This window comes from Triplophysa rosa, linkage group LG6, assembly GCF_024868665.1.
Source record: "Triplophysa rosa linkage group LG6, Trosa_1v2, whole genome shotgun sequence".
In the NCBI taxonomy this organism is placed as follows: domain Eukaryota; kingdom Metazoa; phylum Chordata; class Actinopteri; order Cypriniformes; family Nemacheilidae; genus Triplophysa; species Triplophysa rosa.
The window spans coordinates 1480883-1508806 of record NC_079895.1 but is presented as its reverse complement, the minus strand read 5'-3'; the positions used below and the strand labels follow the sequence as shown (position 1 = coordinate 1508806).

The 27924-nt window shown below is 37.7% G+C and overlaps 4 protein-coding genes across 5 annotated transcripts; 2 read left to right on the top strand and 2 right to left on the bottom strand.

Annotated features, from left to right (window-relative positions):
• Positions 1 to 260: 260 nt before the first annotated feature.
• Positions 261 to 7021, bottom strand: LOC130555363 (retinol dehydrogenase 7-like). The gene is made up of 5 exons (XM_057335495.1): positions 6736 to 7021; positions 2776 to 3090; positions 2434 to 2692; positions 2094 to 2257; positions 261 to 2006 (listed from the first exon to the last, which is right to left on the bottom strand). The coding sequence occupies exons 2-5, from the start codon at positions 3086 to 3088 to the stop codon at positions 1783 to 1785; spliced, it is 960 nt and encodes a 319-aa protein (XP_057191478.1). The 5' UTR covers positions 3089 to 3090; positions 6736 to 7021; the 3' UTR covers positions 261 to 1782.
• bbs5 (Bardet-Biedl syndrome 5) lies at positions 6419 to 22191 on the top strand. Of its 2 annotated transcripts, none has more exons than XM_057335494.1 (12): positions 6419 to 6518; positions 12488 to 12570; positions 12765 to 12830; positions 13273 to 13322; positions 13423 to 13550; positions 13653 to 13788; positions 13880 to 13975; positions 14067 to 14129; positions 20014 to 20148; positions 20354 to 20437; positions 20672 to 20695; positions 21765 to 22191. In XM_057335494.1, the coding sequence occupies exons 2-12, from the start codon at positions 12492 to 12494 to the stop codon at positions 21864 to 21866; spliced, it is 963 nt and encodes a 320-aa protein (XP_057191477.1). In that variant the 5' UTR covers positions 6419 to 6518; positions 12488 to 12491; the 3' UTR covers positions 21867 to 22191. The 2 variants fall into 2 exon arrangements, with proteins under 2 accessions (XP_057191477.1, XP_057191476.1); XM_057335493.1 differs by lacking the exon at positions 6419 to 6518 and adding an exon at positions 11736 to 11930.
• On the bottom strand, positions 8220 to 11172 carry LOC130555364 (gastrula zinc finger protein XlCGF8.2DB-like). The gene is made up of 3 exons (XM_057335497.1): positions 11084 to 11172; positions 10887 to 10969; positions 8220 to 9589 (listed from the first exon to the last, which is right to left on the bottom strand). Exon 3 carries the CDS (start codon positions 9417 to 9419, stop codon positions 8478 to 8480), a length of 942 nt encoding a protein of 313 aa, XP_057191480.1. The 5' UTR covers positions 9420 to 9589; positions 10887 to 10969; positions 11084 to 11172; the 3' UTR covers positions 8220 to 8477.
• Positions 22192 to 22963: 772 nt separating the features above from the next.
• On the top strand, positions 22964 to 27880 carry klhl41a (kelch-like family member 41a). Its single transcript, XM_057335492.1, has 6 exons — positions 22964 to 24515; positions 25840 to 25997; positions 26091 to 26198; positions 26281 to 26466; positions 27033 to 27179; positions 27316 to 27880. The coding sequence occupies exons 1-6, from the start codon at positions 23433 to 23435 to the stop codon at positions 27425 to 27427; spliced, it is 1794 nt and encodes a 597-aa protein (XP_057191475.1). The 5' UTR covers positions 22964 to 23432; the 3' UTR covers positions 27428 to 27880.
• Positions 27881 to 27924: the final 44 nt, after the last annotated feature.

The window sequence follows — 27924 nt, the reverse complement described above, 5'->3', positions numbered from 1 at the left end:
CTTATGCGGTCTTCGGTTCACTTAAATAAATAAAAGAATCATCTTTGTCCAAATGGCATGATACTTTAGAAAGTGGTCAACACTTTACAGATCTACAAAAAAAAAATGGAATGATACTTGATTTTATGTTGGTGTGGGGAAAAAAGTCACACGCCTGGTCTTCGGGGTCTCTTGAGACCCCGCTTAGAAAATGGACAAAATTCATCCTCAAAATCAGTAATAACACAGATAGACAGGGATAAAGTTACACACTTGCATCCAACAAAGCAAAAAACATCCACAATGCAAAATGATCATGCTCACATGCGCACACAGAGAGAGAGATGAAAGCAATTTAGCACAGACACACAGTTCTCTTACAGTTAGTGACTGATGTTTAGATTAAATTTGTAGAATTACTGTATATGAAAAACAGATGATTGAAATAAATTATAAACTCCAAAGACTGCAACTTTCCTCTTTGTAACATCTTGTTCAGGTTCGATTCTAATCATAATGTAATATTATTGAAAAACAGATTTTTTTCAGTACAAAAAATGCTAAACTTTGATAAGAAGTCATTTTTATTGTTATAATTGTGAATCCAATCCATAATATGAATCTAACTGAAAAAACTTGTTAAAATCTTATCTTAATATCTTTCAGTTGGTCAAATAGCACATAGTGGACCTCTGCAGCAATTGTTGTGGAAAAATATCAGTCTTGTAGTTCAAAAAATCTCAGACAAAGAAGGTCCGGGTGTCAAGGAGTTAACTTTATTTGCTCGAGCCAAACAAAGTGAGATTTTCCAAGTCATCTAAAAACCAAGTGTTTTCAGTCTACAGTTATAGTGAAACTTCTGAAAGGTGGTCCTTTCTAAAACCAATCAGGTAGATTCCCGTTATCTCTTATTTTTATTAACCAATTGTTGATTTTCTACCACCAATATATCCCAAGCAACAAGGTGCGTATTTATTCGTGGTAGGCTGGCTATTACCTCATTTTTTAAATATATTTTTATATATCCTCGCCCACCACAATTATGTCATGGTCATCATGACCTGTTTCCCCTTCTTCACCTCCTACTCTTGTCTTTATCTGTGGCAAAACTGTGGCCTTGCTCAATGTAGATTGTAGTCATAGTAACGGGGCGGAACCTGCCCAGATTTGGTCATACATGTAGGGTTGGGGCCGGAAAAAGTCCACAGATTTCATAAACACTGCCAGACATCAAAAACACAGCTGTGCAGGGTGCTTTTCACAATCTCATACAAATGTGTTTAAAACGAAGAGCAATACATAGTGAATAATGATCAAAAACATAAAGACATATCATGAAATTCCTCCATATATTCTACTGGTAAAAGTGATCATTTTTTACTTTTAAAACGGCATTTCCCAAAAGCTGGGCAGAAATCTTACACTAAACAATGTCAAATTACCCATGTTATACCCATGAATGAAAGTTAGAAATGTGGGTCTTTTATCAAGTGAATTGTACATAAAAACCTATTTTTGTTTAAAAACCTATTTAAAATATATTTTTTATTTATTTATAGAAATGTTAAAATATCATAATTCCTCCAAAAACTGCACAAATGTAGAGTAAAAAACATTAATAAACAGAGTTAAATGACATTTGTTTAACAAACAAAACAATCATTTTGTTACAAAATTACACTTTGTTGCCTGGGGTCTCTGGAGACCCGAAAGACCACGAGTGTACACCCCAAACGAAGCATAAGGGTTAAAGTCTGTATTAATCAGCATATTTGTTAACAGTGTTAAGTGGTAAAAGTGTATCTACAGGACTGAAACTTTTGGTTTAACAGCATTTCTTAAAAAGAAAGCATCAGAGATGAAGGTTGGCATGTAGGACAGAGGCAGCCAGAAGAACTTTGCATCCCAGCCTGGAGAATATCTTGTCCGGGGATGAACAGCAGCCACAGCGTGTTCCATACACTTCACAACCTTCATCAGATCTGGATCTAGTGCCTTATTAAACTTCTCCCTCATCACATCATTCACTGCAAACACATGAGACAGTGTGAGATCAGGACACTGGCATCCACTAAATCATTCATTTATAAACTGGTGGTTGGATTTAAACTCACGTCTGTCCATGTAGTCACTGCCGTACTCATCTTTGACATCCTGTGGCAACCTCTCCCACATTTTCTCAAAATTCCTTTGCAGGGCACTGGAGTCAGTGACGCTTGTTTTGAAGAATCCAGGTTCAATACATAAAACCTTCACTCCGAATGGTGCCATGCTTCTCCTGTCAGACGTAGAATATAACTCATTTAGTGTACAGTAGCATTAAATGAGGTCCAAACAGATTGAAAATATTTGACGTTTTTATTTTGCCCCTACCAGCAGAAATGTATGACATTGCACTGATTGTACCCCTCAAAGAAAACACCCAATAATTCACCATGTACGTCAATGTCTCACCTCAGACTGTCATTGAATGCTTCTACTCCATACTTAGAAATGGAGTACACTCCCATAGTGGGACTAATCCGTCCTGATACACTGGCCACATTCACCACTCTTCCTTTGGCTCTTTTAATGAGAGGTAAAACACTGAGAGTGACGTCAATAACTCCATACAGATTGACATCTAACATGTGTTTAAAGTCCTCAATAAGCAGCCAGTCATTAGGAGCCGTCGGGACAGAGACACCAGCGTTGTTTACCACAGCCCACAGACCTGTCAATCAACACACAAACACATGAAATCATCTTCTGTTGTACTACACGCTCATGTACATGTGAGAGATTTACAGGTCCCACCTCTCTGACCCACCAGGGTTTTGATGGTGTCTGCAGCTTTGCTGATATTGTCATGATCACTAACATCCAAATGCAATGTTGTGAGTTTGTCAGTGCAGATCTTCTTCAACTCATCTTCTCCCTTCTCTGTGTAACAGCCGGCGACGACACGGAAACCCTTCTTATCCAGATGTCTGGCCAAGAGATTCCCAAAGCCAGAATCACAGCCGGTGATGTACACAAACTTCTCACATTTGTTTGGGACTCTTTTCAATTCTCGGAACCACCGAAACACATAGAACAAGAGTACGAGGCCAAAAGCGTACAGAATCATGACTGCAAAAGAAAATGAAAACATTTCTTTCCATTAAAAAGAGGTGGCATAATCAACCCAATGAAATAAAATAATAAAAAAACGAGTGAGTTGTGATTGGCTGGCATGTGCCCATCTGAGGGGTGTGCCAACATTATGACTCAAAGGAATTTGCTCATCCGTGTCTTTGATGAACAAATCATTCTCTTAAAACCAACTCGAGTCAATCTATTACAACGCTACCAAGGAATGATTGGCACTTGTCGGGTGAACTTGGTAAAAGGATTTTGGTTCTGTTTATCTCTCACTTCTGCAAAACAGATCACGAATTTGAACAAATATGGATGTAACATATTGTTTTAATCAAATATCATATATAAACAACACCTTTTACTATATGTTGTTGTTTTAGGACCGAAACTCTAGGACCCTGTTTTTGTCGTTTTAGCGCCAACATGGAAGCCGAATTAATTTGTTTCAGGACCGCAGTTCTAACACCCTGTTTTTTAGGTTAAAAAGTGCAACCAAAGCAGTATTACCACCAAATAGTTGTATAGCCTATGTAAAACTATAGTTTAATATGTTTACTTCACTCAAATACAACTTTCTTTTTTAGAATTCAACTTAGTTGCTAAGTGATGCATTTTGAGCTGTTTATTAATTGTATTAATGTAATTATTACGTTTAATTGTTATTATCACCTAAACCAAAAGATGGAATCAAATGCTATGCCTTTTGTAGTCACACGTCTCTTGCGCGTGCGCAGTAACCTACCCGAGAAACCTGGAAAAGATTTGAGAGTAGCCACCTTGCAAAAACAGAACATTTTTTAAAATCTTTTATATTGTGCATTCCAAGTAATATCAATCAAACTGCAGCTGGTTTGTTTTAATTGAGTAGGCTAATAAGTCAAAAATTTAAAAAGGGTATCTTATTGTGTTATCGTAAAAACATGAAAAACTAATAAAAGCGGAGTTATCTGTTTTTGAAAGTGAACTCTTCATTTTTAAGAGCAGTTTATGGTGCAGTTGACGGGAGGTTTAATCGTTCGAAATTTGTACTGTGACCTTTGCCAAAGATTTAAGATTTACCTGTTTAAGGGTCTTGTGTCACACTGAAGGGGCTTATTTGGCGATAACAGCCGGCTGCTTGTACATTATCCCGCTTATTACACGGCTACTTGCCACATGAGAAAAAAACTGGACATAAAATGTGAATTTGAAATATTTATTAGCTCATTTTTACCGAATGCTGACCTTCCGCGAGGAAACGCCGTTTAGTTTCGGTTTTAAAGTAAGAAACAACGTTCAAACATCACGAACATTCAATTTGGTTTAATCATTTGTAAATATAATGTCATATATGTGATTAAAAGACATTTGATTTTGTGTAATATTAACTGCACCTGTCAAAATGATTCTTCCCTCGTGACTAAAAGGCTTCAGTTGAGCTGTAGCTAAGACAGTGGTGATTGACACTTTATTTATTATTTAACTTTTGTTTTTATTTATTTATATTTTACTTATAACAATGATTTATTTACAGAAGGGCAAACAGAATGCATGTGACATCAGAAAAACAGGACAAAGTGTCCTTCTGATGCACTTCTACTCGTTATTTCTGAATGTTTTTTAATGTATTTTATAATTGCAAGTGCTGCAAGACACAATGAAAAGTGAGAAATTAACTTTAATTTATAACAGGTGGGCATTCACATCACATTACCAAACTTTACACTTTAACAAACTCCAGAAGACAGTTGATCTCCTCCTCACAAAGACAACAGAATTATAAGTTTTAACAATTAGTCATTCGTTTTTGTACAGTTTTCTATTTTCCCCTTTAAATGATTCCTAAATTAAAGTGTGTTTTTAAAAAAACACAGGTACATGTAGATGAATCTTTCACAAGCCACTACAGCTGGCACCCTATTCTGTTCAATTATTTGTAAAATAATTTAGAGTAATTGAATCTTTCTATACATTAATTATATCCTACATTAATTCCTAACATTAATCATTAAATTGTTACACAAATGATATACTTGTTCAGTGACAGATGTGACTAATGACTGTGACAGCGGTCTCCAACAGCAAAGGCAATGTGTGGGGCCCCTCCGCGCGAATATATATATCAGTTAATTGTTATATTTATTTATAATACTGCACTGAATCTCATTTCTGTATGAATTGTGATACTTAAATATTAATAGATTACCTCAGTCTCCCCTTAAACATGAATTGACAGTTGAACTGTATTTTATTTGAATTGTGTTTCATTAATAGAGACACTCTGTGCAGCGTAGTCCAAAACATTACACATTTAGCTACTGAACAGTAAAACGTGTATTTTATGTTACCCACAGTAACCTTAATATTTCTTAAAACATTTAATGTCAAGAAAAAATTGCTCCCCTCTTATCAATTTTTATCAAAAATAAAAAGGCCTAAATACACTAGCACATCTTTATATTACTTACATGTTTATTGACCTTTTTAACTTTGGCATGTTATTATTTTACTTGAATGTTTATATATTATTAGGGATAAATTGAATATGTCAGAAGAACTGCCTCAACGTCGTACATAATTCAAAGTTTACCTCATTACCCAGATAAAACAAAACGCGCGAGATGTTTGTCCCTTCATGCGCTCCGTAGTCCGGTGTACATTGTTTTCAAGTGATTGTTTTAAAGTTAGCAGCCTGCCCTGTATAATCAATTCCAACTGTTTTTTGGGGGGTTGTCTGCTGAATATAACTCTCACAGTCTCCTGCCTGATTTTTGTTAAGGCTAAGAACAGCGAATTTGGTGTTAATTTAGACCACCGAGATCGATTTCAATCATTTAAAGCTACAGTTTGTATAAACCGCCGCTAGAGGGCGCACGATCAAAGCGACAACAATGGCGTAGCTTGGTCACGCTGTGAAGGAGCGTGGAATGATGGGGTCCGTTGTCTTCGAAATTCAATATGATATGTCTTTTCACAAGGAGGATTATTAAATTCATATGTTACTTTTTCTAGCCAACTTTAGTATCCATAAATGTAAATTTCGAGAAGACAAACCACTATTTCTAATTTTAAAGAAAATCCTACAATACCAAAATTCATAACACTTAACAAATAAGAAAGCTGTTAAAAGTGTTTCTATTTGCAAACATTTCAATGTGTTTATTTAAGCTTTTTTTCTTTCTCTTCTTTTGATACTGCTTTGATTGTGATATTGTGTTATATCATTATATTGTGTTGCTTCTTCCACATGAAGTGCGCCATTTGGGACAGGGCCACTGTTGTCATGCGGTTTCTATGTCAGAAAAGGCGGTCTGATTGGTTGATTTAAATGTTGTCCCAGGGTCAACATGATGTGGCATCAACCACTTGGCAAAAACGGGTGAGCCAACAACGGGTAACGAGGATACGACTGCACAGCCTCACTGTTTATTTGAGATATTGTAAGTACTCAGCTGAACAAAATATATAACACTGGCCTAGTGGTTTTGGGATATTTTACTGCAAAATTGTTACAAACTGTAGCTCTACGCAGGCTTCCAAAAATACTGCCACTGAACATATACATTTCGGACACAAATCATACAAACAAACTACCCAAACACTACTTTATCGGATCAAGCACTGGCTGTAAAGTGTATTGTATTTCATCTAACTTACCTGTCGATGAGACTATAGCTGTGTCCCAGTTCGGGGGCTGCAACCTTCTAAGGTCGCGGACATAAAAATTAGGACTTGTTCTTCAAAGCACGTAGCCTCAAAAGTCTAAGAAGGGAACACTGAAATGAGACGCCCTAGCCTCGCAGAGGAATTCCTAATTGCGTCACTTGCTGCTCATGTTGCGTGGTGACGGCAGCAAGACATAGCAGAGATGTTTCTGACTTTTTAAAACAAATACGGAGCCAGAAAATATATTTTTACTTTAGAGAATATGACACGTTTATGTAGATTAAAACAGCCAAACAGTGTATTAAATTAACCAACCTTACAAATTTAATTTGTAATTCATTTTTTAATTTAAAACACAATAATGCACCAATAATGTTAATTAACAACATCATATATAATAATAAAACACTGAAATGGACCGTTTTTGTGAATTACATACTTTTATTTAACTAAAGTTTTGAATACGCCCTTTTCACAATGACGTCACTTAACTTCCGCCTTTTGCAAAGCAGTGTATCATAACATCCGTCTTGCAACAAACAACAAGAAGAAGAACTTCCGTTTTGCCGTCGCGCTGGAATTTAACAACAGTGAGAAAAAAACTGACATAACACGTATTCAAGTACTTATCCTAGCACCTTCGCTAACACAAAAAGAAAACAAAACACTTACCTTCATAATCAAACAGGTACTGTTCAACGAAGATTTTGTATCCTTTCTCTAGCTTTGATCTTGTCCTTAGCGAAAATTTGTCTGCAAGACGTTGTACTTCATCTAGACGTATGTGTGGCAGATGTGCAAGCCACTTGGTAAACATTCTGAGGCGCTAGCGTAAGTAACTTCTTCTTCTTGAGTTTTACTGGCGGTTGGCAAATCAGCTTATAGGTGCATTACCGCCACCTTATGAACTGGAGTGCTAGCAGAAGTAATGATACACTGCTTCGCGGCAGCACGGAAGATGCGTGACGTCATGTGAAAAGGGCGTATTATTATTAAAAAATGTCAGGCCGTTACAGGCGCGCAATGAATCTCGGGATAGCCAAAGCTGTGAAGGATACATTCGTTCTATCCTTAAAAACCGAGAGGTGTCTGTCTGCGGACTGCAAGAGAGGGGCGTAACTGGGAAGGAGCGTAACTTGGAAGGGGGCGTAACTTGAAATTGTTCAAACATATTTTCCCGAGATAACTGTTTATTATAAATGTAATTTTCATACAGTAGTAAGTTAAAGATAGACATATTGGTGTTGTTTCTGGAGTTAATAATCTGTTTTCACACGTTGGCATTGATGCGAATGCGTAATGTTCAGGTTGTTTGCTATATGGCTGGCGTATTATTTCCTGTGTTAGCGCTGAACAGCTAACACAGTTTAAACTGTGCCATGAATAACGTTAGAAATATTCATATGCGGTTTAAATTTGTAAGTAAACGTTAATCTGCTTGTTTTGCGTACCTAACTGAAAGAGTGGCATCGTGGTTGTGTGTAATGCACGTGTGGAGCTTTCAGCGCTAAAATTGTCAGTCATTTTTACATTATTTGTCACGTTTATTGTATTAGTTTTTAATAAAGAGAACATCGGATGTACACTTAATATCAGAATGCATTGTGGGTAAAAAGTATTGAACAAATGTATGTTTGAATGAGTTGTTTATTTAGAATTAGGACAACACTACAAAATGGCGGACAGCCTATATAGTGCACTATATAGGAGATAGGGGGCAAATTCAGACACAGCTAAAGTGTTGAAGGTTGCTTGATAATTACAAACAGGTGTGTAGAAACAGAGTTGGCGCTGCAGTCTGCAGGACGGTCGCTCTCCATGAGTGGGGTTGGAGATCCCTGGTATGGGCGCTCTTCGGTGTGATTTCTTACGTGCATCTCATGATAATATTTGCGTTTGAAGCTCTTTCCACACCGAGGACATGCGTATGGGCGCTCTCCAGTGTGAATTCTCGTATGTGCCTCAAAATTTGATTTCTGTATGAAACTCTTTCCACACTTAGGACATGTGTATTGACGCTCTTCAGTGTGAATTTTCATGTGCACCTTAAGGTGACATTTCTGTGTGAAACTCTTTCCACACTGAAGACATGCGTATGGGCGCTCTCCAGTGTGAATTCTCATATGTGCCTCGAAATTTGATTTCAGTCCGAAACTCCTTCCACACTGGGGACAAACATACGGGCGCTCTCCGGTGTGAATTCTCATGTGCTCTTCAAGCGTTGATTTGCGTTTGAAACTCTTTTCACACTCAAGACATGCGTACAGGCGCTCTTCAGAGTGAATTCTCATGTGCATATCAAGATGATATTTGCGTTTGAAACTCTTTCCACACTCAGGACATGCGTATTGACGCTCTTCGGTGTGAATTTTCATGTGCACCTTACGATGACTTTTCTGTGTGAAATTCATTCCACACTGAAGGCATGCGTATGGGCGCTCTCCAGTATGAATTCTCATATGTGCCTCAAGATTTGATTTCTGTCCAAAACCCCTTCCACACTGAGGACATGTGTATCTACGCTCTCCAGTGTGAATTCTCACGTGCTCTTTAAGATGACATTTGTGCTTGAAACTCTTTCCACACTGAGGACAGGTGAAATACTTGCCTGCTTCAGTTCTTTGCTTTCTTTTTGAAAAAGAAATCTTGTTCTTCTGAAAACAACCAGAAGACATTTCTAGCTTTATAAGATTCCGAGGTTTCTGACACTGACGTTTCTCCTCAACTTCATTCAGTAGTTCATCACTTTCAGTGGCCCCTTTACTTGTAGTATTATATGAATTATTTCTGTATTTGTTTGTGAACCGCTTCACTGAACATCACTGTGTGGTATCGAGGAACAGACCTGCCAAAAGAAAGAAATACATTTAAACAACAACATCATGTTGTTTACGCCTTGCGGAGGATGAAAAATTAATTAAAAGTCAAATAAATAAATGTGGCCATGAACAAAACAAGATGTACTTATGCTTATGCTTTTCTCTATAAAGTCAGGTCTTCCCTTATGAAAATGATCCATGGTCTTACTACAGATATCAATAGTGTAAAAATGGTTAATTTGCGGTTTTGCAAGGGTACAAATACGTAACCACAGTTATACTGCCATGATTCATTTTTCAATTACACCTCATAAATAGTATTAAAGTCAGCATGAAACGGAAGTAACGATTGTATTTTTTTCCCGTATCGTGACGTATACCGAGTAAAATGACTTCTGAAATGTGGGAAAAAATGTAGGGCGGGACTTTATTTCTTCCACCGACAACTGATTGGATCCTTAAAAGATTTGAACGGCAGTTTGCAATCTGTCAGTCATTGCAGCCCCGCCCTCGTGCCCAGAAGTGAAGAGGGGGAGGTTAACTTTTTGATTAAAGATTACAAGTGCAAATTAATTTTTACAAAATAATGATGTGCACGGATAAATAATTTATAAAAAAATACTTCACCACTGTGTAAAACAATTAGAATTATCATTTTTATTTTCTTGCCGACTTTAATGCATGAAAGTGATTATTTTCAAACTCGGCTGACTTCTATCTGACATTTTCGTCAAAATTAAGTTATTCACATATTCTTATTCCGTGACAACTTATTTACATTATGCCATGTTTTTTTTAACGTGTACATTTCGGGAATTTTTTAAAGAAAACATAAAGGTTCTATCCACAAAATCGAATTATAATTTGGTTCTATCTGCGAGCCAATCAGCACTTTGAATGCACACAAGAGGACCAATCAGATCTTTGTCATGTGACCGGACTCCTCCGTGATAGTGGGAAATATCTGCAACGCAAAACAATGTTTAAAAGCAACGTCGTGGTTGACTGTTTAATTCAGGGGTGTCCAAAGTCAGTCCTGGAGGGCCAGTGTCCTGCAAAGTTTAGCTTCAACCCTAATCAAACACACCTGAACAGCTAATCAAGGTCTCACAAAGCAGACTAGAAACTTCCAAACAGGTGTGTTGAGCCAAGTTGGAGCTAAACTCTGTAGGACAGTGGCCCTCCAGGACCGACATTGGACACCCCTGGAATTGATACTCTTGTCAAGGAGAGCAGCTCAAACTACTGTATTTGTTTTGTTCTGGGTTTTGTTCAGGAGTTTATTTGTATATTTAGCAGTAGACAAGACACTAGCCAGCAGACCTCCGGAAGAAGCAGTTGAAATCCTGTGCAGGCGGTGTCCCCGGGAACAGGCACGTCTGGTCACCTTACATTATATAGCACGTCTACAGTTGATAAAAAACATAAACAACTGGTAAACATACGACCATTCTTTAGTCTAAAATATAACCGTTAAAATAACCGGAAAACGTGACATTTTGTTATGCTATAACGGTTACCTAAAACATTAAAGAAATCCACGCTGTTAGCGCAGCTTCCATGTTGTTGCTGATATTACCGTAAATACAGTGATAAGTGCCGCACAATCTTTCGTTGACCTGGAATTACCGTAATAGTGCTTAGACACGCGCACTTTCACTTGTCCGCAGTGATTAAAGAAAAGTTTTTAGGCAACATTAAAAAGACAAATCGCGCTTACGAGATAAAATAACCATGACAAAAAAAACATGGTTTGACTACAGTTAAAACAAACAAACAAAAACCTTGGTTACTGTAGTAAAACCATGTTTACCACCACTTGATTGTTGAGGGGAGAAACAGCTAATGGAGTCCGTCATCCTCTATAAAGGTTCAACAGTCTAGTTCAGCGCTTTACTTTAATGTACTATCCGTATAAAGAAAATAAATAATAACAAGTAAAATGTGATGAAACGTGTTACTTAGTGAAACAATAAATAACACAGGAAGCCGTAGTTGACAGTAATTTTATATATTTATAATAATATAATTTTTACTGTGAACTATAAATATTTATACAACATAGATGTAAAACAGAACAATCTATAGTGGTCAAATACATAATTTACACATTGCACAAATCTATTTTTAAACGCGTTCAGAGGGAAGTTTGTCCCTCACATTGCACCGTACGCGTGATTGCCGTACTGCCGTTACCGTAGTGACGCTCAGCATTAAATCCTCTTAGTGTCCAGCTGAGCGTTTGTTTTATTGAATTTAAATGTTTCTTTTTAGTTAAAAACCTCTCTGAGAGTGTGGATTGATTATGGCGTCCGTGTTAGACGCTCTATGGGAGGACAGAGACGTTAGATTTGACATCACCGCGCAGTAAGTCCTCGCGCTGTTTACGTTCAATGATGAAATGTAACTAACGTTAACTGTAGTGATAGTGGGCATAATGCACGAGGCATTTTAGATGATATAAATAATTTTTCTGATATTTTACTGTGCTCTGCAATAACACTACAAATAAATTGGGATGGTTCCATCACAAATACCGTTATGAAACATCAGCTGTGTACAATTGAAACCGTTACAGACTTTATGTAGTGTGTTTTGAGTCGTATCCCAGTAGGATTTAACGGTGTTCTGTTGGTTCCCATCCACCAGATAACATTCCACCAACTGAACCCAACACATTACCCACAGAGACCATTATAGGTTCCATTAAAACCAATGAAATTCCAATTATAACCATTAAATTCATTTATGTTTTCTATTGTTTTTTTTCAGCAGGGATGGTTATACAGTACGTGTGTATATGTTTACATTAATCTTGCATGTTGATTCAATCATTCATGAATCTAAGCTGGTGGGTTGATTGACTGTTTCATGCATCTCACAGCAGCGTGTGATTCACTTAAGTCTTATATGTATACTTTAAGGCAGATGAAAACCAGACCAGGTGAAGTTCTCATCGACTGCCTGGATTCAATAGAGGACACGAAGGGAAATAATGGCGATAGAGGTGCGAGAGCTTCACATTCAATGCTGCGGTTATTTTCATTGGTTACTGTAGGTCATTGCCATATTGACTGATAACATCCCACCATTTACAAAATGTTAAATTCTCTCTCATTTGTGAGTTGCTCTGGATAAAAGCGGCTGTTTAATGAATAAATGTAATGTTAAATGTAATGAGTGTATTTTTTATTCACATAGGTAGACTCCTGGTGACCAATTTAAGGATAATCTGGCATTCACTGGCTCTGCCAAGAGTTAACTTGTGTGAGTATCTGAAGGTTATTAAATAATAATGTCGCTCACTATTGAACGAAATCCAATAAACCCTCTGATTCACTGTGTCTACTACAGTAATCCTTAAATTAAAATACATTCTTATTCATTCAGTGTGTGACGATGTTACATCCAAACCACCTCTGATCATTACCCATGATTCTGTATAAGTGACCTCCTCATTTGTGTTTGTGCTTTGCATATGTGTTTAACATGGCTGACAAAAGCGAAGCATTGGATAGCTTTACTACAGTGGACAGATGTAAAATTGATCATTTTTGGGGAAAAGGGATTGGGAGTGATTGCTTGAGAAAAAATACGAAATGAACTGTGTGCATGTGACATAAGAATTCAAACATGAGAGGGTTAATTGTTATAGCAGGATGAGCAGATCATGATCTGAATCTGCTTGTTTTTGTGTGTTTATTAACAGCAGTGGGATACAACTGCATTATTAATATCACCACGAGGACGGCAAATTCAGTGAGATGCTATCATTCTTTGTTCAAGCTAATATTATTACAGTGGAATTGTTTTATTTAACAGCTCATCTGGATGATGTGGAATTTGACCTTTTTTGCAGAAATTAAGAGGTCAGACGGAAGCGCTTTACATATTGACCAAATCAAATAACACAAGATTTGAGTTCATATTCACAAATGTGGTTCCTGGAAGTCCGAGGCTGTTTACATCTGTCATTGCTGTACACAGGTACTTCTGTTGTGTTGTGTTTCTCTTATAAAGCCTAAAACTTTGTGGAGATTTAAAACGTTTTTGAGAGGTATATAAAACAGAACTTTGTGTGTGTCGTAGGGCTTATGAGACCTCTAAAATGTATCGTGATCTGAAGCTGAGAGGAGCTCTGATTCAGAACAAACAGTTGAGACTCCTGCCACAGGAACAGGTTTATGATAAAGTCAATGGAGTCTGGAACCTGTCCAGCGATCAGGTATTAATGTAGATTGTGTGTCTGCTCTTCTTCTTCTTCTTTTACTTTAACAATCGCTTGTCATGACATTCAGCATTACATTGTGTTTTAGGGTAATCTTGGAACCTTTTTTATCACTAACGTGAGGATCGTGTGGCATGCCAACATGAACGAGAGCTTCAACGTCAGCATTCCATATCTGCAGATTGTACGTTTTCCTAAAGATAATAGTCATAGAATTACTCCTCAATAAGGATTTGTGGGTAATAAAATCCTGCTCGTTTCCTCTTGTTTTTCAGCGTTCCATACGGATTCGAGATTCCAAATTCGGACTTGCTCTTGTCATCGAGAGCTCTCAGCAAGTAAGTTCATGAATCCAAGTCTCCAGAAATATCTTCTAAATACACTCAAAAAAATGAACAAGGAAGGTTGTGCACTTTACATAAAATGTTTATATTCAGTTTACTTATAATAATTGTATTTGTTGACTTGAAATGTTTTTTTCTATTAAGGTCCACGTAATTATGTCTCAACTTGACTCTACAAAATCTTAACGCGTTGTCTAAACACAAACCATTTATGTTAAGTAAAAAAATCTTACATCCAGAGGGTGGCAGTATAGTGCGACGCCAACTGCCACGAAACCCCAAAGAAGAAGAAAAGCAAGACGCGCAATGATATTTGACTCTGCACACCTGCATGATCCCCTGCAAAGCTTTTCCTCGATTGGATTTGACAGAAGGACGTCTTATATTTTTTACAGCTGGTAAAGGTAGGTGGATATTTGTTTTTCCTCCAGTACCGATCTTTTTTATTAGTAAGTTTTAGAGAGTTCTAGGGTCTTAGACATGCTGAAGTAAGCATGCTAGTTTAGACACGTGGCGCAGGTTGGTCCGCTGCATATATCCATTATTTGGGCGAAAAGAAAGATAGTTAATGGATTAATGTTATCCGTCGCTACGATGGATTTCCGTTAACTGGAGCGAGTTGGATTTTTTTCCGTCCATGGCAGGGTTCCTGTCTGTCCTTAATGTTTTATATTAACTTTTCATAATTTTAAGGCTGTAAATAGGATTACATTTCTCAAATAGTGTAATATATTTCTTAATTTGAATTTGAAAAGATGAGGTGTATTCAGCCGCTAAAGGGGGCTGTGATCAAAGCCTGAAGTGGACTTAAAAGCACGTTCTTCTCTACTCTAAGGGTTCTGTTAATCACGCCGCTCCGAATCCACTCTGGGTTTTCTATTCCCGCTCACGGAAAAACTGCTCCGTGTTCACTCCGTTTTAAAAGTTATACTTGTATGTTTATTTTTTATATCATGAACGCCTGGACGCAACATTTATAATGTTTTTGAAATTATTCTACACGTCTAATCTATCTTTTCTAGATAGATTTACACAATGTCCAAATGTCTACATGAAGCGTGTAACTTCCCTTTCGTTTTTCTGACTGTAGCGTTTAAGATGTTGTAAATTTTTGACTCTACTAAAGCTTAAAAATACAATAATATGTTTGCAGATATATTTAAGAAACGTACTAATATAACATACTTGTTAATTTGAAAACAATGCTACAGTCATTCTCCGTTGAAACTGCAATACTAAGTTCAACCACTAACGTTAGGTCCATTAGACTAAAACTAAACTAAAATCTGCTGTCAAAATTGGTTAATACTTTGTTTGAAACTTTTTTTTTCCAATTTGTTGTGATACTTTCAATAAAAATTACGAAGTGTGATTATTTTATTGGTTTGTAGTTTTTCAGTTCAGATTAATTCAATTTCACAAAATCTTTATCAAATTGTTTTATTTGTTTTTGTCCTTTGCAATTTTTCAGGTCCTTAATGAAAGGTGTGTTTTGTGTTCCTGCCAAGGTGCTTTACTCACAATAGGTAAGATCTGCAACATCTACAAATGTAAATACTGTTTCTTGCGTGACCATTTCATTTATTTTTTGTTCCGAGTGTTTCTGTTTGTATCCCGTTTAGGGCTGTGTATTGGCAAGTGCCTCCCGATACGATACATATCACGATAGTATTGTATTGATATGATATGATATGTATTTCGATACGATACACATTTGCGATATATTGCAATACTTTAAATAGAAAATGTAAAAAGTAGAGCTAGAAATACAACATGCTGTGCACCAGCGGGGGTTTTCTGTAAGGATAATTGTGAAAACATCCCTTAGCTCTGCAGAGTGGCCATGATGTGCGATGCATGGACCTGAGGTTTGGGTTCCCAAACTGTGGATTGCGCCCCTCAAATGGGTAGCACAGGGGAATAAGGTGGCTCACTCAAGTCACTTGGCTGTTGTGGTGCATTACAGTTAAAATACTGAATATGGGCAGTATAAAACCCCTGCTTCATCAGTGCTGTAAATGTGCTGGTGTCACATCCGTGAAAGCACAATACATGTCATTGTTACTTTTCTTAATAAACTTTTTGCCAAGTGACTTGTGTCCTGACTTGCGAAGCCTACAAACAGCATTATTTTATGTAACTCATTACTCCATTACTTATTTTGAAAACCAGAGCACACCCACACATCAGCTCTGAGAGCTCCAAGCCGCCTTATATTTTTCGCCATGCTCACTTCCACTTACTTTTGGCCGTATGTATATGACATGATTTAAAAAAATATATCGATAGAGGTATCGCTATCAATACACTATCAAAAAAACAAATATTGCGATAGTTACATGTATCGATATTTTTGCACAGCCCTAATCCCGTTTACTTTTATTTATCAGTAGCAATTGATTTCAGTTCATCAGTTTTTAACAGATTATATAAATGTTTTAAAAATTATTAGTATTTTAAAATATTTAAAGTCATATGATATGCTTTTTGTAAAACTCTTCTAAAAATTATATAAATATTTTTTTTGCAAGTCAAGTTTCTTTTAACTGAAATCACTGTTTGGGGGGGGGTTGGTGATGTGTGTGCTTTTTACAGATATTGAATGTGGCAGTGTAAAGGTTGAGGTTCAAAGACCTCTACTAGATGTCAGTTACTAAAACATAGGTTAAAACATCCTCAATATGGGCGTAGGCACCCATATCCTTGCACATATACTAGTTGTCCATGTACATTCAAGTCATGGAATGCACTTACATCACACCTCTTTAGAGTCCATAATTTCCATTTCACATAATTATAGAAGTGTAATAGGTTTGTAGTATATATGTTGATGCTGCTTTTTTCTATTTAGAATGAAACTGTTGAAAAGAAGAGGGAGTTCCTCCTCATGGCACTTTGTATCCATCTAAATGAAGATCCGAGCAGTCTCTTCAAAGACTATCTGGTAGGTTTTAATAACAATCACTGCAGCAATAATGGTATCCTAGGGCTTTTAGGAATGGCAATTTTGGTCTCGACCAAAATCACATTTCTGATCATTTAATCTTAAAAATTGAAAATTATAAACTTATAAAAGTCGAATTTATGGCATCAGATCATACAGGTGTACTAATAAAGTGGCCAGTGATTGTACAAATTGTGAGGAATCAGTTTGTACCTAAAGTTAGTAATGAAGCACTATTTTAAATAATTTACGGAGAAAACTGCAATGCAAATGAGCTCTTTGGAATTATGTAATTGGCTGGTGATTTCATTGTTGTCCTTTTTTGTGTGTGGAAAGGATTCAGATGGCTGTGCTGCCCATAGGGACCTTGAACAAGTTGTCTTTGGCATCTACAGCATTAATGCTGAGGAAGGTGATGCCACCACCATTCCAGTTGATGTTGGAATAGTGGTTGAGGGTGTTGAAGTGCTTCACGACTTGGGAGACATCGCTTCTGCATGTGCACTCTTAATGGGTGTCATATATGCAATGAACCTCAGTTATCCTCAAGAACTGAAAATATTCTTTGAGGTGCTTCAGAAAATCTTCCTCCAGCTGGATGCTACGAGACTCTCAACCAAGGTACAGATGCTTAAAAACAAACTGTATGAGTGAACCAACATTGAGCGTGTGGCGTTTAACATGAAGGCCTTTGCACTTGAAACCATTAAATTGAAAAACACTTTAAAGTTTATATACCTTTTTTCTTTTCTTTTTTTTGTGTGACGCACCACTGTTCTGGGTGACATGTTTCTTTGTAAAGTGTGTCCAGAGTTTTTTTTTCTTTTTTCTACAGCATTAATGCTGAGGGAGGAGATGCCACCACCAATCCAGTTGATGTTGGAATAGTGTTTTTTTGTGTAATACGCACCACTGTTCTGGTGACATGTTTCTTTGTCATGTAAAGCGTGTACAGATGCTTAAAAACAAACCGTATGAGTGAACCAACATTGAGCACTTAAAAGTTTGTGGCGTTTAACATAAAGGCCTGCTTTGCACTTGAAAACATTTGAAAATTTGAAATATAATATGAAATATTATACCTTTTTTTGCACCAGTGTTCTGTGTGACATGCATGTAAAGCGTGTCCAGAGTTTTTATTTTAAGGTTAAGATAACCCTCTTTAAATGCTGTCACTCATTGGTATGTTTAAATGTGTGTTTTTCTGTTTTGTAAAACAGAATTTGTTTTCTTGTGTTGGTGAATAAAGGAACTAACAAATGTTGAGTTGAGTTTAATGAAGTAATTTGTGTGGAACCTGTTGACAAACTAGATTTAATTTAACCTAGCTAGTAAAAATTAAAGTAAGTGAAGGCATTTTATTTTGATTAATTAAGCTTGAATTGAATGTTTTGTTGTAAAATCATTAGTTTATATTGAATAGACAAATATGTAATATGCAGCTTCTAAGTAAATTTTGTTAGTCCATATAACATAACTGACTTTAGTAAGTTAAACTCAAACGTCTCTTGTTGAGTAAAAATTAGTGATAATAGTTGGCTTGAGTCAAAAATATTATTTCTTCCTAAAACAACCCCATTAAGTTAGATAACCTTGAAATATTTGTTTTCAACTTTCATAATTATATTTTGTGGAACCTGTTGACAAAAATTTTTTAATTAAAGTCAAGGTTTCATTTTTTTGAGTGTACACAGAACAAAATTATAAACGCAACACTTTTGTTTTTGCCCCCATTTTTCATGAGCTGAACTCAAAGATCTAAGACTTTTTCTATGTACACAAAAGGCCTATTTCTCTCAAATATTGTTCACAAATCTGTCTAAATCTGTGTTAGTGAGCACTTCTCTTTTGCCGAGATAATCCATCCACCTCACAGGTGTGGCATATCAAGATGCTGATTAGACAGCATGATTATTGCACAGGTGTGCCTTAGGCTGGCCACAATAAAAGGCCACTCTAAAATGTGCAGTTTTATCACACGGCACAATGCCACGGATGTCGCAAGTTTTGAGGGAGCATGCAATTGGCATGCTGACTGCAGGAATGTCCACCAGAGCTGTTGCCCGTGAATTGAATGCTCATTTTTCTACCATAAGCCGTCTCCAAAGGCGTTTCAGAGAATTTGGCAGTACATCCAACCGGCCTCACAACCACAGACCACGTGTAACCACACCAGCCCTGGACCTCCACATCCAGCATCTTCACCTCCAAGATCGTCTGAGACCAGCCACCCGGACAGCTGCTGCAACAATCGGTTTGCATAACCAAAGAATTTCTGCACAAACTGTCAGAAACCGTCTCAGTGAAGCTCATCTGCATGCTCGTCTTCCTCATCGGGGTCTCGACCTGACTGCAGTTCGTCGTCGTAACTGATTTGAGTGGGCAAATGCTCACATTCGGAGAGGTGAATGGCACTTTGGAGAGGTGTTCTCTTCACGGATGAATCCCGGTTTTCACTGTACAGGGCAGACGGCAGACATTTATGGCGTCATGTGGTTGAGCCATAACCCTAACCCAGCCATTGAAGAGGAGTGGACCAACATTCCACAGGCCACAATCAACAACCTGATCAACTCTATGCGAAGGAGATGTGTTGCACTGCGTGAGGCAAATGGTGGTCACACCAGATACTGACTGGTTTTCGGACCCCCCGGACACCCCCAATACAGTAAAACTGCACATTTTAGAGTGGCCTTTTATTGTGGCCAGCCTAAGGCACACCTGTACAATAATCATGCTGTCTAATCAGCATCTTGATATGCTACACCTGTGAGGTGGATGGACTATCTCGCAAAGGAGAAGTGCACACTAACACAGATTTAGACAGATTTGTGAACAATATTAACATGACACTTTTAAAAAGTTTTTTTTTAATTAAGTGGATGTCTACATGCATGTAACCAACGTTTATTCATGTTTTGTTGTTTTTTTTAGACCGGAGGATATGTGCTGGGGTTTAAGATCGATCCGATGGACAAATTACAGGACGCAGTGAAGGAAATCAACTCATTGCATAAGGTGTACTCGGCCAACCCCATTTTTGGTGTGGCATTTGAGATGGAGGAAAAGGTAGTTACACACATCTAACATGGTGACAGTCTAGAACGCTTGACCACAGATCTGTCTGTTTTATAAGCATTTGCTTTCAGCTTTAAAGTTCTATAAATTCAAGGCATGAAACCAATGAACGAGAACTATATTTATGAAAAAATATATTAATAACAACCATGAATTTATATGAACTATATGAATAATGACTAATATGTTTGGTTAGCCTCAGCCGCTGGAGGAACTGACTGTAGAACAGCTTCCAGATGATGTGGAGATTGAACCAGATGAACACACGGATGCTTTTACTGTGAGTTTGACCTCATCTGTTACTCTCATACATCATGATGCTTTCACTCGTGCGAGTGTGTGTCTCAAAATAGATGATCACCTAAGCCACGATACACAATGTCCCACACACTTGTTGCTTGGCTTCAAAAATATTTTTGTATTGTGACGATTGTGGTTTATGGAGAGGAATCTTAGTTGTAACGTATGTTGTATTACATGTTTAACTCTTTGCGTGTTCTTTTTTTTTGTCAAGGCTTACTTTGCTGATGGAAATAAGGTAAATAGATAGAAAACTTATCGATTTCTGAGTATTGAAAATGTTATTCAGTTAAAGTAGTATAGCAGCTTGTAATACTAAGAATTATTATTATGTTGGCTTGAAGAAGTTTGGGTTTTTATTTTCCAATTCTTGACACCCAAAATCAAGTCTAATAGCAAGCCCTTCGTTCATTCATCAAACCATTGAAAACCTTTTAAAACTTCAAAACTCTTAAAGATGGGGTAACACAGGCATTTTCTGCCAATCTCATATTAATCTTGAGTACCTATACAGTAGTATTGCATAGCATACGTCATATCTTCGAAGAGTATTTACAGTAGTTTGATCAAATGTATAAAAGAGAGATACACCTGTGCGATTATTTCTGGAAAAACACGAGCTGCTGGAGACAGGCAGTGGGATGGAACTACAGCACAAGCACACAACACATCACATTAATCCCTTCGTGTTGTTTACATTATGCACGTACTCGCATATTACCAACAAAACACAGACATTGACTAACCGCGTGCGGTTCATGTCCGGCATCTATCAGTTTCAAACTATCTCCAAATCCAGCGTTATATTCACCGTTTATATAACATCCATCACTGAAATGCCGTGAACAAACAAACACACCTTAACTTCTCTCACTATCGCAACAGTAACGAGCTGCCACTTCAGGCCCACAGCGCAGCCAATCTTGATAACCGGGTCTTCCTATGCTCATCGGTTGGCGCGTGGGCAGGTTATTTCTTTTGCCTTGCCGTGGGCATGCTTTTCCGGGAGAATTGCCCAATATAAAAGGAATAGGATCCCTGTTACGAAACAGGGATCCAGACTTATAAAAAACTTTCCGAAACGAGTTGAAGTGCTGGGGTGCTGTGGAGTGTATCAAGTACAGAAATACTACGTCATACATCCAACTCGTTTTTTGACAAGTTGACCATGTCAAACATGAGAAGCCAGCACGTTTAACAGTGTAAAGAAGTCAGAATGCATGACATAGCATGTACATTTGACAAGCCAACATTAAATGTCTTGAATGTTCTTGCTTTTGTTGTGATGCACTATTTCTCTCTTTAAGCAACATGATCGTGAAGCGGTGTTCTCTGAGGAGCTGGGTCTGGCTATAGAGAAACTGAAGGATGGATTCACACTACAGGGACTCTGGGAAGTCATGGGTTAAAACTGAGAACCTTGTTGTGACCATTAGACATACAGCTGTACAGTAGGAGTTGCACACGGAAACAATGCAAATTTATATTTACAACATCAACTTTGTTAAAAAAAACTTTGTTCATGATAGTATTTATTTGATAATATAAAGTTTACAAGTCAAATGTGAACCCCGTGCAGGACCAAGTTAAGGGTACTTTGGATACATATGAATGTATGTATAATATTTATACTTCTGAATGCCGAATATCATTTGTACATTAGAACCTGTACAGTTGTTTTGTGTAGAGAGCTGTTTGCATTTGTGCTGTAATAAAATGTTGTGTTTGTGTTGAGATGGACCTTGTTGGCTCTCGCTGTTTATTGTCAGAGGAGCTCTTATGTCTCTTCTCTGTTGCTGTCCAGGTGCTTTTTAGGAAAAAGTTGGCAAAAACATTGAAATGAATAACAATCCAGACATTTGCTCAACCTCATTTGGTCCAAACCTATACACTGTTTTCTGTAGAATATAAAGAGATTTTTTTATGATGACGTTTGTGTAATGCAGCCATTGCTTATAAGAGACTGATGGTTTTTGGTATGAATGACATCAAAGCTATAGTGTGACACATCAAGAATCAGATTATTGGAATTTTGCTTTGAGTGTGAATGGCATCTGTGAGATCTGAGGGGACTACGCAACAGTTTTATGATTACTTTTAGTGATGTGACATTAAGTCCAGGATCCATCGAGATAAAACAAGTTTACTGAAGATTCTCAACTAAGTAAAAACAAAATACAACGGTGCACTAAAAGAAGAGAAAATAATAAAGCAAACATTTTAGTCCGTCTTGGACTTTCTTCTCCATTTGGACCAACTATACATGGCTTGAAACAATGTTAAAATGATTAATTCGTGCATTTTTATTGACATATGATAAGAAAAAGAATTTAACAATTTGTCTAAAAAGCTTCTTTGAATTTTTTTTTCAAAAAAATTGGGTGTTTGAATTCCTTTTTTTTCTTGTACTATGTGAACTGAATTCTAAATATTTACACTATATAATTTGGTGTTTTATTTTACTATAAACTAGCATTGTAATGAAAAGCAGTGAAGATTCTTTAAAACCTCTCGTTTTGTGTTCCACGGAAAACATGTTTTGAAGGCGAGTAGATGTTCTGCTGTGAACAATCCCTTTAAATAGAAAACCTGACGTGGATGAGTGAGACGCGAGTGAGTCACAGGATGAAGAGGTATAAATGGCGTGAAGCAGAGGTAATGATGCCCACCCACCCCCAAATCCCGTTTACACCGGACCCTTCCATCTGTTCCTCCACTGACGCCAAACATTCCTCTACCTTCAACAATACAAATGTCTGACCCCTGAGTGCGTCCAAGATTCACAGTTGTCTTTTTCAGTCTGTGACAGCTGGCCGATGCTCTGCTTGCTCCCGTGTGGTCAGTCCGAATTCTTTCTGATACTACGGAGGGTCTAAATTTAGAGGGACGAGCTTAAATCGCAGAGGTCTTGTGTTGGGCTCTGTATTATTTCAACAGAGACGAGAGGACAGAACACATCTCCGAGAAGCTCTGCGATGGACCCCGCGGCTTTGAAAGAGGACCTGAAGCTCTTTCAGAGCACTCTTCTCCAGGACGGTCTGAAGGATCTTCTGAAGGAGAATAAATTTGTTGACTGTGTTCTGAAGGTCGGCGATAGGAGTCTTCCATGTCACAGGCTCATCATGGCCGCTTGTAGCCCTTATTTCAGAGAGCTTTACTTCTCAGAAGACGGATCCGAGAAAAAGGACTCCAGCAAAGAAGTGGTGTTAGAGGACGTGGACCCGACGGTCATGGATATGGTGGTGAATTATCTGTATTCCGCCGAGATCGAGATCACGGACGAGAACGTGCAAGACGTCTTCGCAGTCGCCAACAGATTTCAGATACCATCCGTGTTCACCGTCTGTGTGAACTATCTACAAAACAAGTTATCGATGGGGAACTGCTTAGCCATCTTCAGAATGGGACTGGTTCTCAACTGCCCGAGACTCGCCATCTCCGCCAGGGACTTCATAGGGGAACGCTTCGAGACTTTAGCCAACGAGGAGGAGTTTCTCGACTTCAACGCCCCTGAACTCTTCGCCGTCATCGGGTGTGACGCTCTCAACGTGGAGAAAGAAGAACCGGTGTTTGAGCTACTGATGAAATGGGTGCGGAAGAACAAGGAGAACCGGTCGAAAGCTTTGGCCGATGCCTTCGACCACATCCGATTCCGCCTGCTGCCGGAGAAATATTTCAAGGAGAAAGTAAAAAAGGATGACATCATAAAGGCCGACCCTGAGCTGGTGAAGAAGCTGAAGGTCATTGAGGACGCGTTCGCCGGAAAACTTCCGCAAGCTAAAGAGAAAGGAGAAGACGGAGAGGACGTGTTGCCCGGGTATCTGAATGACAACAGAAGATTGGGGATGTACTCCAGAGATCTCATCCTGATGATAAATGACACGGCAGCTGTGGCCTATGATGCTGATGAAAATGAATGTTTCCTAGCGGCGATAGCGGAGCAGATACCTCGAAATCACGTCAGCATCACGTCAAAGAAGAACGTGCTGTACGTCGCTGGAGGATTGTTCGTGGACGAAGAAAACAAGGAGTCGCCGTTGCAGTGCTACTTTTATCAGGTATTCATTTGATTACCCAAAACTAATTGATAACTTTAGATTTATTTATTTACACTGTAAAACCTTGCTGTAATTTTGCTGCAGGTTTGCCAGTAACTTACTGTAACTAACATAATGTTTTGTTTTAAACATGAACTTTTACCTAGTTCTTATATTTTCTTTCATAAAACAAGACTAAATATCATAGGTCACTTTTTTGTTATGTAAATGTAGCGTAATTTAAGAAGTTTTTAACATTTTTACCAGAAAACAAAACAAAACATTTTTTTTTGCAGTGTGATGCCAGTATGAGACCAGTCTCTTCTTGCTCATTTTGAATCTCAAAAGTCAAAAGTGTTTTAATTTTGATTAAAGTAAAGTTTAACTCAAAATATTTAGTAGTAATCAAATCTACAGTAAGTTACTGCAAACCTGCTGCAAAATTACAGCAACGTTTTACAATGTAACAATTAACCATATCATTTAAATAGCATAAGTGCTTTTTTAATTCATATGAGTTAAATTAAAATAAAACAAGAGTGTGAGTAAATGAAGATCTATATAAGAAAAAACTCTTTATTTCAGTTTTCATTTCTGTGTCGTTTATTTCTCATAGACATCAATGAGATCGAATGGAGAGCAGACAGAAACTTTTGCTTAAAGTCATAGTTCACCCAAAAATCAAAATTCTGTCATCGTTTACTCACCCTCCTGTCATTTCAAACCTGTTTGACTTGCTTTCTTCCACAAAACACAAAAGAAGATATTTTGAAGAATGTTGATAACTGGACCCCATTCACTTGCATTGGTTTTTTGTCCGTACTATAGAAGTGAATGGGGTGCTATTCGGTTACCAACTTTCTTCAAAATATCTTCTTTTGTGTTTTGCGGGAGAAAGGAACTCAAACAGGTTTGAAATGACAGGAGGGTAAGTAAAGATGACACAATTTTGATTTTGGGGTGAATTATCACTTTAAGCAAAAGTTTCTATTTGCTCTCCATTCCATCTCATTGAGAGAAATAAATGACACAGAAATGAAAACTGAAATAAAGAGTGTGTTTTCTTATATAGATCTTCATTTACTTCATAGGTCTCATCTGTTGTCTTCCGAGTCAGAAATCTTACAAACGTCTCTGACCTCTTCAATCTACATTCATTTTACACCTCCTTCTCATTTACGTATATCTGTTTTTATTTCTCCTGAACAGTTCTAGGAAACGCATCCGAGACTAAGTTGATACCCAAAATAAAACACGACTAAGAACTCCATCAAATCTCCTGAACCAATAACATTATCTTCAGGGCAGGACATCTGTTGGTCTCATATCTGTATATGTTTTGCAGTTGGACAAACATTCTCCAAACTGGATCGCTCTTCCTGCGATGCCGTCACCCAGATGTCTGTTCGCTATGGGAGAGTTTGATCATCTCTTGTTTGCAGTCGCTGGTAAAGATCTGCAGAGCAACGAATCTCTCGACTCAGTCCTGTGTTACGATACAGAGTACGTTTCTCACTTTCTTTTATATATCCCACCAGCTCCTTAAAATAACCCGATTAATCAAGATTTGTTTCAATATTGGTCTGTTCCCGGCAGAAAGATGAAATGGCTGGAGACCAAAAAACTTCCCTTGAAGATTCACGGTCACTGTGCGATCTCACAGAACGGACTCGTTTACTGTATAGGAGGAAAGACTGACGAAAAGTACCATTTTCAGTCTTTCTCTCAGACATTCTATGTCATGTAAAGATTGTTTTGGCATTGTTTGTTTTTATCTGTGCGACAGTAAAACCATCAGCAAGATGTTTGCATACAACCACAAGAAGTCTGAATGGAAAGAGCTGGCGGCCATGAAGACACCGAGATCAATGTTTGGTGCTGTGGTCCACAAAGGAAAGATTGTTGTTGTTGGAGGAGTAAATGAAGACGGCCTTTTATCTTCTTGTGAAGCCTATGACTTTGAAACAAACAAGTATGTCTAGTTGTTTAGTCATTTTTCTGCATAAAACTGCAATCATTAGCATCAATATTTTGTAAATATTTGCCATATTCCAAAAGCTGCATTATCAAAGTAGTCAAATCAAAAGCCATCATGTTTACTTATTTCTGTCACGTGGTTTTAAACCCATATATGTCATCAGTGGAATACAAAAGAAGATATTTTGAGAAACGTCTCAGTGGTTTTGTGTTCACACAATGGAAGTCAGTGTTCGTAGAAGAAAGAAACTCATACAGGTTTGTGATGACATGAATGTGGTTGCCCACTGAAGCTAAGCAGGGCGGAGTCTGGTCAGTACCTGGATGGGAGACCTCCTGGGAAAGCTAGGCTGCTGCTGGAAGAGGTGTTAGTGAGTCCAGCAGGGGGTGCTCACCCTGTGGGCTTTATGGGTCCTCATGCCCCAGGATAGTGATGGGGACACTATACTGTAAAAATCAGACGTTAAACTGAGGTCCTGACCCCCTGTGATCATTAAAGATCCCATGGCACTTCTAATACCTAATAAAAGAAATGATTTTAATCCTGAAATGATCTTACAGATGGGAGACGTTCGCCGAGTTCGCTCAGGAGAGAAGTTCTGTGAATGTGTTGAGCGCCGGCGGTGTGCTGTATGCTCTGGGCGGATTCACCATCAAAGAGAACGAGAATAAAGAATGTGTTCCTTCAGAAATCACAGACATCTGGCAGTAAGTTTCTCCTTTAACATTACATTTTGTTTCTATCGCCATTCTTTGGTTTTCCAGCAAACGATATAAATATCATTAAATTAATTTGACTTCATTTTTATTGGTTTCAATTTTCATTAAAACATTGTTTTGACAGGTATGAAGAAGACAAGAAACAGTGGGTTGGGATGTTAAGAGAGATGCGATATGCTGCTGGCGCTTCATGTGTTTCTATGAGACTCAATGCAGCGAAGATGCCCAAACTTTAAGAGTCAAACCTCTGTTCTCAATGTGTCTGAATGTTGTGTTTGATAGGAGCATAAACTGACTCGACGTGAAATCAAAACAGATCTGATCATTTTTCAAAAAGTATTTGTCTTTATAATCGTTTAAGTAAAGAACTTGGAAACATTTCTACAAGTGAGGACGTCAAATCTTTTTACTTGTTTTTTATTTGAATTCATACACATCTCTTTTATTTAAAAAAACCCCATAAAATAAATACATATTTTAATCCAAACACAGATATGATGTCATCACTGTGAATGAAAATAGTAACAATATAATAATTTCATAATGTATAACAAACTTTTTCTGAATTGATGAGCAATTGTATAAAACGCTATATGAATGCAGTGGTCATCTTCCTCCATCAGCCAGACGTGTCTTTTGTTCACAGCTTGGCTGAAAGATCACCTGATATTTCCCCGCACCTCATACGGACACAGTCATGTGAAACACACACAGCGTGTTTCAGTCTGAAGAC

Excerpts from the sequence above, each read along its gene's own strand:
- LOC130555363 (XM_057335495.1), bottom strand. The coding sequence starts at position 3,088 with ATGATTCTGTACGCTTTTGGCCTCGTACTCTTGTTCTATGTGTTTCGG. Across the intron at positions 2,693-2,775 it reads AACCCTGGTGGGTCAGAGAG|GTCTGTGGGCTGTGGTAAAC; the intron begins GTGGGACCTGTA and ends GTTGATTGACAG. Across the intron at positions 2,258-2,433 it reads GCATTCAATGACAGTCTGAG|GAGAAGCATGGCACCATTCG; the intron begins GTGAGACATTGA and ends TACGTCTGACAG.
- LOC130555364 (XM_057335497.1), bottom strand. The coding sequence starts at position 9,419 with ATGTCTTCTGGTTGTTTTCAGAAGAACAAGATTTCTTTTTCAAAAAGA.
- bbs5 (XM_057335493.1), top strand. The coding sequence starts at position 11,869 with ATGGCGTCCGTGTTAGACGCTCTATGGGAGGACAGAGACGTTAGATTT. Across the intron at positions 13,323-13,422 it reads CCACGAGGACGGCAAATTCA|AAATTAAGAGGTCAGACGGA; the intron begins GTGAGATGCTAT and ends CCTTTTTTGCAG. Across the intron at positions 13,789-13,879 it reads GGAACCTGTCCAGCGATCAG|GGTAATCTTGGAACCTTTTT; the intron begins GTATTAATGTAG and ends ATTGTGTTTTAG.
- klhl41a (XM_057335492.1), top strand. The coding sequence starts at position 23,433 with ATGGACCCCGCGGCTTTGAAAGAGGACCTGAAGCTCTTTCAGAGCACT. Across the intron at positions 26,467-27,032 it reads TATGACTTTGAAACAAACAA|ATGGGAGACGTTCGCCGAGT; the intron begins GTATGTCTAGTT and ends ATGATCTTACAG. Across the intron at positions 27,180-27,315 it reads GAAATCACAGACATCTGGCA|GTATGAAGAAGACAAGAAAC; the intron begins GTAAGTTTCTCC and ends TTGTTTTGACAG.